Here is a 9,424-nt window from a genome sequence, read left to right as displayed (position 1 = left end):
CTGTGAGGTCTGCGCACTAACCACTAGACGGCCGTACTCACACATTAGTAGTTAATTTTTTTCTCGACAGCGTACTTCCAGCCCAATATAGTATACAAAATAATGTATACACAATTAGAATGCTTTTTCTGCCTTGTATTTGCATTTAAATGCTTAATTTAGTGCAATTTGCTTAAATATGCATATTTTGTGTCATTTACATTTTGGTCATTTCCTGTGCGGACAGAAAGGAAGGTTAAAAAATATTAAAATAGAAGTTAAAATACTGACACTACACATAACAAATAAGAAAACACAAAGGATGTTTACTTCAAGTGGCATCAAGTCTATGTGAGTTGTCTTTAATTGTTATACCTTAGTTTCCTCTGGTCCTCCATTTAACTTGTACATTTTGCAGTTGGTGCTCCAAGTGCCCTAAATTAGTAATTGCTCAATGTGACATCAAGAAAGGAAATGACAGATGGGTGCGTTTCTTGAACCTCAGAGCTTTATTTCATTCCAGCAGTAAGTCCAAAAGAAGGTCCAACTAATTTGGACCACTCTGCCAGGCTGTCAGTGTCAACACACCACAATGTGGCATTTTAGTGCTATGTATATGCAGTACATGGAAAAAGTCAAATTAAATAACAAAACAAATAGCAGCTAAAAATCGCTACAGTCAAAACATTAGTAATTTAGTTTCTTTCACTCGTTATATGTTTTGTCTTCATGAATGAAATAAAAAGTTGATATTTGTCTATTAAATAAATCCATGACAACTCTGACTTGGCCTTTTTTTAAAGGTAATCAATGCAGATTAAAAACAACAAAAAGTAATATAAAATTGCATCTTTTCCTATGTTTGTGGCTGCAGCCAATCACTGCTGGTTGGCATTTAGGATCACATGACAGGGTTTCTTTCGCTACATTTAGTGCAAGACTTTCCATCCAACCACTTTTTTCCCCCATGAAAGTGATTAAGCTGATTTATAAAAAAAAGAAAAATAAATAAAGTCATAAATACATCATGTTTCATAAAGAAGCTGTAGAATTTTTTTTTTAACTTGACATGACAACCTGTACAAGTAAGCAGGTCTTGGATATGTCTGCAGGCTCGCCGTTCGCGTTCCGCTATGCAGAGCCTGGCTTACCGTGTAATCTCACCTTGTGAAATGATGAGCATCCTAGCAACGCTTGCACAGAGAGCGTTTACGCTCTGCAGTGATGACGCCAATGAAAATGCACGGTGGAAAAAAAGCAACCTGCGTCTTCAGACAACACCGTTGGCTCCGGGCTGTCAGTGCTGTAATCTCATCGCTCTGAAAAAACACAGCTGCCACCAAACGTAGTACAAACGGTCTTGTTGGCTGGTTTAACGTTTTGTTTTTTGTTTTTTTTTGCACGCTACACTTTTAACGTGACATGATAATAAAAGAGCTGTAATCAAAATGACAGGGAGGAGGAGTAAGAGGGGGGCGGGAGGGGACCTCGTATCAAAAAATGAATGAAAAATGATGGGGAAGGGAAGGGTGTAAAATACACACTTGATGTGGTTATGGTGATGATGGTTAAATTAGTTACAGGCAAGGGGAGGAGCTCAGAACTCGTCCTGATCCCCCTGTGCTCCTTCATCAACCTCGTCATCCTCTGGTGGTGCAAAGCCCTCCTGTAAAAAAACAAAACAGGGTTCTCATGTTTACTCCCCTTTGAAAACTGAATTTTGTGGAGCCTATTTGTACTATTTGGAAATAAAAATTCAAAACACTGATGAAGTTAGCTGGGAGTTTGCTGTTTTTCTCCATTTTTCTCAAGCAGTAGCGTCTCCTCTGGTGTCAAAAGTCGGTGACGTGCAGATCGATACGGAAATATCAGCTCTTTCTGAACTTTGACATGAATATCAGCGTCGCCGATATTAAGGTGGCAGTGCCTCATCCATTCATTCTTATCTAATCTTCCAGCCAGCTGACTCTAGCCATCGCCGGTTTACGGGGACAAGCGTTATCAGCTGCAGGTCTCGATGACAAATTCGACTTTGATCTGTGATCGTGGATACAACTGATGTAGAAGGATTGCTTCTCTACATTAAAAGGTGTGTGAGAGTTACCTCCGTAGCATACAGTATGTCCAAGATCTTGTTCAGGACCGGGTTGCTTTCAGTTTCTCTTTCCTGGCAGATGAGTTCAATGTCTCTCAGCTTTCCGAAGTAGAAGTCCCTCTCCTTTTCGAGTCCGTCCAAGGTTAGCTTCATTTCCATCAGCTGTGTGCGAGGAGAAGAGGGAAACCATAAAAAAAGACGAACGACTAAATATTAGGGGTATCACAAGGTCTTGCGAGATTAAAATGTGACAAGATTTATTGATCAATAAATCATTCCCATTCATTTTCGACCGCTTTTTCCTCATGAGGGTTGCGGGGGGTGCTGGAGCCTATCCCAGCTGTTTTCGGGCGAGAGGCGGGGTACACCCTGGACTGGTGGCCAGCCAATCACAGAGCACATATAGACAAACAACCATTCACACTCACATTCATACCTATGGACAATTTGGAGTCGCCAATTAACCTAGCATGTTTTTGGAACGTGGGAGGAAACCGGAGTACCCGGAGAAAACCCACGCATGCATGGGAAGAACATGCAAACTCCACACAGAGATGGCGGAACTGATCAGAAAATTATGAACAAATAAAATATTTAATCACACAATAAATAAAAATGAATGTAATAATTGAATGCGATAATCAGCACCTTGGTGTGTTTCTTCTATAGAACAACAGCATGAATGGAGTAAACCCAATAGGGCTGCCAAAAATAGCACATTAATGGTGGTAATCAAGAGCATCTGATATTCTGACCTGAACACATGAACTGCAGTGCAATGTCAACGTCAGTCAACGTATATGTACCCCCAACTCACTAACACGTCTCTCGTCCTCTTCGCAACGACGCTTCCTCGTTGTCACAAGATGACAGCGAAGTGCATTCAGGGGGCACTCCGAACGTCACAGTAATATCTTCATTAAGCGTTCATGTGTGTGCTGAATAATAACTTTTACTGCGGAAGTACAGTTTGCTGCATTTAAGTATGCTCAGGAAACACGGAAAATACATCACACTCTAAACAGTGGATTGAAATTCCAAAATTGCGTTGTGTCTTTGAACGCAACCCCTCATGGATCCTAATGAGGCTGTGATGCTACTATTAAAGAGACTAAGTATGAGGCCAATAGATGTTCATGTGTGGCATCTTTTAAGATGATTTCATTCGGAGTTGTGAATCCATACAAACATATAATATCGTGTCCTGTCATTTATCTTTAAGTTCATGAAATACAGTCAAATGGGCATATTTCACACAACGTTGCATATGGTGATTAATCATGATTCATTAATTTGAAAACTTTGATTCATTTGACTAAAATTTTCAAACATTTAACAATGTTAAATATAGAACACATGAAGCAAGGATCATGCATTTCATCCAAAATGAAGGCCACCACTGAGTCTAGCTACCTGCTGGTTAAGCTCCATGAGCTCAGAGTCCCCTCCATTGCGGGTCATGGTGGGGTTACGACGGGCTGCTGGTGCATTGATCTGCCTTTGAGGAGGGGGGACACTCTTAGGCCCTGTGGGAGATGTTCTGATGGGACCTGCCAGACACAAAGACACATGGTTAAATATAGCTACACTGTCTGGAGCCAACACACTTTGGGTTTAAAGGAGTCAAGATCACACAAAAATTACATTGTTGCTTACATCGTGTTACATGATGGTTAAACACACACCTTGTATTAATAAACTCCTAATAAAATGAAGATTTAGATGCTTCAACACACACCGATTAACGTCAAATTAGAACGAACCATATTAGAGTAAACATGTTGAGTCAGCATGAAGAAAACAAACGCACACACATGCCCGAATGGAGTGGCTGTTACCTGAGCGAGCAGGTCTTTTAACTTTGTGTACAATGGGTTCACCTGTGTTAGAGGTGGGGATGTGGTTGCATCAAGAAATGAACAAAATTAAGCCTCTGTATGCACACACACACACACACACACACGTATGGAATGTCATTTACTGTACCAGAATTGGGCGGCGGCGGCGTTCCCTCCAGGCTCTGTCGTAAAAGTAGAGGATCGTATTCTTTGCCATCGTAGTTGGCGTCAAAAAACTTTTTAAACCACTGAAGGAACTCAAAGTTGTCCTGGAACTTCCCTTTGACCAGCCTCTCCACGGGAATGATCTGGAACAAAGACACAGAGGAGGGAGACCAATCACAGATGATTCTCTAGCCTAATAGCACATGTTAAACTGACAAGGCTTTTAATACGTTCTATCTTTAGACTCCTAGCCTCTTTTTCGCTGGCTGAGACTATTTTGGGCAAATGAGGCAGAAATGAGAAGATCATTACATCTCTTCTTACGTTTCCTATTGCTGTTTTGGGGTAGACTAGGGTCTATTGATAGTCCATAAAATGCATATTAAGCTAATGTTATGGGCGGCACGGCGGACTAGTGGTTAGCACACAGACCTCACAGCTAGGAGACCAGGTTTCAATTCCACCCTCGGAATGCGTGGGTTTTCTCCGGGTACTCCGGTTTCCTCCCACATTCCAAAAACATGCTAGGTTAATTGGCCACTCCAAATTGTCTATGAATGTGAGTGTGAATGGTTGTTTGTGTGTGATTGTGTGCCCTGTGATTGGCTGGCGACCAGTCCAGGGTGTACCCCACCTCTTGCCTGAAGACAGCTGGGATAGGCTCCAGCAACCGCCGCGACCCTCGTGAGGAAAAAGCGGTAGAAAATGAATGAATGAATGAAGCTAATGTTATGTATTTTTGGACTCAATTTAGCATTTGCAAGCTTAAAAATGGCTAAATGAAGACCACAATGTGTCAGTAATTGTTTGGAGAAACCACCATCGAGGGAGCCAGATGAGCCCAGAGCCCGACAGGAGGCTGACATCACTGCAGCACCGGCAGGAATAACCAATGAAATGCTTTGGTGGGAATAAATGCATTAAGGGTATAGGTTAAAACTGTTGTTTATTTAATTTAAACCCATACTTATTGTATATTTCTTTTGAGTGTTAAGTTGCTGTGTGATGAGTTTATTTTTTTAAAGGCTTTTGCCAATGAAAGACCTTTCCTTTCTTCACTGACGCAAACAGCATTTAACGATTCGTAGGAGTTCTGAAGTAAAGGAGATGTCACAAGATTAGAACTTAAACGTAAATTGACTGTACTGAGTTTAAGAAAAAAGTAGTATCTTATAGACTGGAAATGACTAGTATTTATGTTACTTCATGCCTAGAGGTCTCTCATAATGTTAAACGCCGGATTTATAAGATTGTAACCAGGTTTTCTACGCCGTAACAACGAAATTGATTGAATCGATTGAACTGTGTGTGCTTACCTTGTCCACAGACATCCTCTTAAATGAAGCCTGCAAGACCTTGAAATTGTGGATGTACTCATGTTCCAGTTTGGCATTAAATTTGACTTTCTTCAACAAAATGCACCCTGGAAATAGCATGTCCATGAACTGGCAGTATGCAGCACCTGGAAGGAGAATACATCACAGCGTGAGCCTTATTATGTTCTGTATACAGTATGTGTGCGTGTGTTTACCTGAACAAAGTTGCTCAATCTTTGTGTAGGTGAGCTGTAACGAGTCGTTGACCCACGCCAACATGTCATGGCGACTCAGGTTCTCGTTAGTCATAGAAGTGGAATAGACATTCACCGCCATCCTCCTGCTTCACACAGGAAAGTCAAAGTTGGTACTCAATAATATTGTTGGATGCCCATCAGCGTTCATCACAGTGGCTTGCAAATACATGACATTTCAAGTGAATGACATTTGAATAATAATAACAAAATACGGAATGTTTATTTATTTATTTATTTCCCGCAGCCAACGACTGCACTCCATGTTGACTAAATTCCCACAAGAAACGATTCATCTATAATTGTTATCCGTTCTTCTTTTCTCATAATAGTACGAAAATTGCATCTTTTTTCCCTCATAATAATATGACTTAATTTTATGTAAAATTATAACCTTTCCCCGAGAACAGTAGGACTTTATTCTTGTAAAAGCTCTATTCTTTTCTCATAACAGCACCACTTTGGATTCAAAATGGTCGAGTTTATTCATGTCAAATTATGTTTTTTTTTATTAGAATTAGTAAGCTTTAATCCACTTTTTCTTATAATAACATGAACTGATTTTAATAAAATGGTTTCATCATAACGGTACTACTTGATTCATGTAAAATTACAACTTTTTGGGGGGTATTTTAGTATCAGTTGTTTTCCTTAAAATTACAACTCTTTTCTTATAATAGTAACACATTATTCTTGGAAAAAATATAAAAATTTTATTTCATGAGGGTACAATTTTATTGTAATAGTGAGACTTTATTCTTGCAAAAAAATAAATTTGTCTCATAATAGACACATAGACTCATAGTAGACATGGTTGTAAAATGGTAAAATGTAAAATGGTTGTAAAATTACAACCATTTCTTATTATTGTGAGACTATTGTAATAATAAAAAAAATCATAATAGAATTTATTTTCATAACAGTATCACATCATTCTCATAATAGTACAACTTTATGATTTATTGAGGTGAAAAAAATATGACTTACTTTTTTCAGTATGCCGCTGTTGTTTTAAGGGTACGACTTTATTTTTTTCTTAAAATTTCATATACACTTTTATAATTACAACTTCCGTCCACACAATTCCATGACTTCATTCTTATAATATGTTCTATTTTTTTCTCTTTTTTTTTTCTTTTCCAATACTCCTTCTCTATTAGCTTCACTGGTGTGAAACAAACAAACAAAAAGATGAAATCATATTGCTCACCTCACTGGGTGTGTGTTGGCGTAAACCGCTTCGAACAAGTCTGGGCTGGACCACAAGACCTGGACACATGAGAAAGGGATCAGTTGCACCATTGTTGCAGACAAGCTGACTGTACGTATGTATGTTCCATTCTCATCTTCAAGGTTAACCGATGCAGGTGCAACCTCATTCACAAAGGAGTTCAAAATAAAAAATCAACAACACGAAAAGCATTTCCCGTGGTCCAAAATAAACAGCAGACAGGATGCCGTGCTGAACAATCACTTCCCGACAGCGGAGCTTCACAGAGGTAAACTGTCCACTCAGCACATGCTGGGACAGCCGACGACAAAAAGAGGTTTGCATCCAATCCAATCATTCACATATAAGACGCTCTTTGTTGCATATAGCATTGAAAATCACTCTTTCTGTATGCTACTGGCCCCGCCTCCCCCCATTTAGACAAAGAGACCATATGGCCGACAAAACGGCTCACTCCATTCATGATGTTGTTCTATACGAGGAAAACCCGACACGCTTGCTAGTGTACACAAATTTAGTGACAAAACTCCCTTTCTCTTGTACGACACTATTACTTGTTACTTATGTTTTATGAATTGTGTTCTACTGTGTAACCCCCTCTCATATGTAAGCACAATCACTGCAGTAAATACAAAACGTAATATTGGCCAAAAACAGTTTATAAAAGTAAATGAATGAATGGGTCAAACATTTTTCAGACCAAAATAACCACTGTAATAATAATATACTACATGATAATAACAATATTTCCTTTAATTTGTCATATTTTGCCTTCTATCTACTTTGTCTATTGATGCTATAGGGCGGTCCAGCTGTCCTTTGATGTTATATTTTTTTTCTTTTTTTTTTTAAAGAGACCCATGCACATGGCAATGTATTGGGGCCAGCAAAACTGACTTAATTTTCATTTATTGTGTGATTAATGAATTTATTTCTTATCAATATGTCTCAGGCCAGGTGACCACAAGACAGTTTTTTCCTCAAAAAGGACATCCCTATTAATAATAATAAGCATTAAGATTTCGAACAAAAACATGTGTGTGTGTGGCTAAATCATCACAGAGTGTGTGGCTACTCTTGGCATGCAGCATGCATCTGCCTGGTACTCTCTGCAGTTGATTACATTATATGAGGGGAATATGGTCACAGGCTGATTCTGTTAGGCTTAAAGATTAACTGCCCGGTTATGTTCGTGTACCATATTGCTGAAATGATCCACTCAAATCACATGGACGCAATATTTGTGAAGCTGTCAAAATAACGTGTGGACAATAAACAGTTCATTGAACTTGTCAGTAAGAGGGACGTTCGTATCAGGCTACTGTTGTTAGCATGATATTAACATGTAAGAAACGTACACAGAAGGAGTGAACGTGATAATAAGCGATTCGTGAATTAATAATTGAGTGCTTTAGTCACAACTAGTCTTTCACGCAGTTGACATTTCAACGCGGCCATGCTAGCACCTTGCTAACTTCTGCTAACGTCGGTTAGGCAACTTGACTTGGCATTTGGCCGCCGTTGTTGATATTTTGGTAGCTTCTCACGATAAAAACGTCTCTTTGTCGGTGAGTATTACACAGAATGTGGACTTGGTCGACCCGAAGTTAACGTCACCCCCTCTGGAGGCCTGAAGGAAAACACACACCACAAAAAGAAAGACGGGTCTATCACCCACAGAGTGGTGGTGCAACATTTCGCCTGTCACTACGACAATATAGACGTGAAATATGTAAAATTGCATATAAATAGGTAGAGTCTGAGTTAGGTAAAGTGAAGAGGACTTACTCAAGGGCGACAAAGTCCCTCACACAAGCCGTGCCGTTGTAGGAGATGATGGGCTTTTCTGTTGCTATACACCGAGACCGCAGCCCACTTAATCTGGTCGCTACTGCGCATGCGCCAAACAGTTGCACTATTTTGTCATTGTAATTGGTGAAACTGGAATACAGCACGGAGCCATGACGGGTCCGGCTTTATAATGACAGAGGTTCACAGTAGGTGATTATGAACCGAAACCACGTGACAACACAGTTTTGTTACTTTTTCTTTAGAAATATCACTGTATTTGTCATCGATTTGTACAATCACGTTATGACCGTTAATAATGACTCAATATGCAGGAGATGTTTCACTAGAGCACTATAAACAGAGCCGCCTTAATTATTATTGTATAAGTATGGGGAAATATATGATGTATTTTTTTCATGGGCTTAGAATTCATGGGAGAAGAAAATAACGGATTAAGACAGCTCTCATGGTGCGAAGAACTGGACTCAATCCCTCAAGCTCTCACACATGCAACATCTGGACCTGATGGCCTATTAAGATGTGGTCATCATAGGGGTAATGATCATACTGCACCATGCAGGCTGCATAAGGCTTTGGGGGAGGGGGGGACAACCTATAATCAAATCATCAGTGATTGGCTGGAGACCAGTCCTTGGTCAGCTGAGATAGGCTCCAGCATCTCCACGACCCTCATGAGGATAAGCGGTAGAAAATAAATAAATGAATAATCAAATCATGAATGTGATTTTGTCTAA

The 9,424-nt window shown here is 39.6% G+C and overlaps 1 protein-coding gene across 2 annotated transcripts; it reads right to left on the bottom strand.

Annotated features, from left to right (window-relative positions):
• Positions 1–465: 465 nt before the first annotated feature.
• Positions 466–8,812, bottom strand: LOC131107563 (microtubule-associated protein RP/EB family member 3-like). Of its 2 annotated transcripts, none has more exons than XM_058057705.2 (8): positions 8,667–8,812; positions 6,858–6,916; positions 5,609–5,733; positions 5,394–5,539; positions 4,061–4,220; positions 3,488–3,624; positions 2,084–2,236; positions 466–1,645 (listed from the first exon to the last, which is right to left on the bottom strand). In XM_058057705.2, the coding sequence occupies exons 3-8, from the start codon at positions 5,727–5,729 to the stop codon at positions 1,577–1,579; spliced, it is 786 nt and encodes a 261-aa protein (XP_057913688.1). In that variant the 5' UTR covers positions 5,730–5,733; positions 6,858–6,916; positions 8,667–8,812; the 3' UTR covers positions 466–1,576. The 2 variants fall into 2 exon arrangements, with proteins under 2 accessions (XP_057913688.1, XP_057913687.1); XM_058057704.2 differs by having other exon boundaries at positions 5,609–5,736; positions 8,667–8,811.
• Positions 8,813–9,424: the final 612 nt, after the last annotated feature.

The sequence above is a fragment of the Doryrhamphus excisus genome, linkage group LG19 (assembly GCF_037039965.1).
Source record: "Doryrhamphus excisus strain RoL-2023G ecotype Guam linkage group LG19, RoL_Dexc_Guam_v1.1, whole genome shotgun sequence".
NCBI classification, from domain to species: Eukaryota; Metazoa; Chordata; class Actinopteri; order Syngnathiformes; family Syngnathidae; genus Doryrhamphus; species Doryrhamphus excisus.
This window is presented reverse-complemented; position numbering and strand designations above follow the sequence as displayed.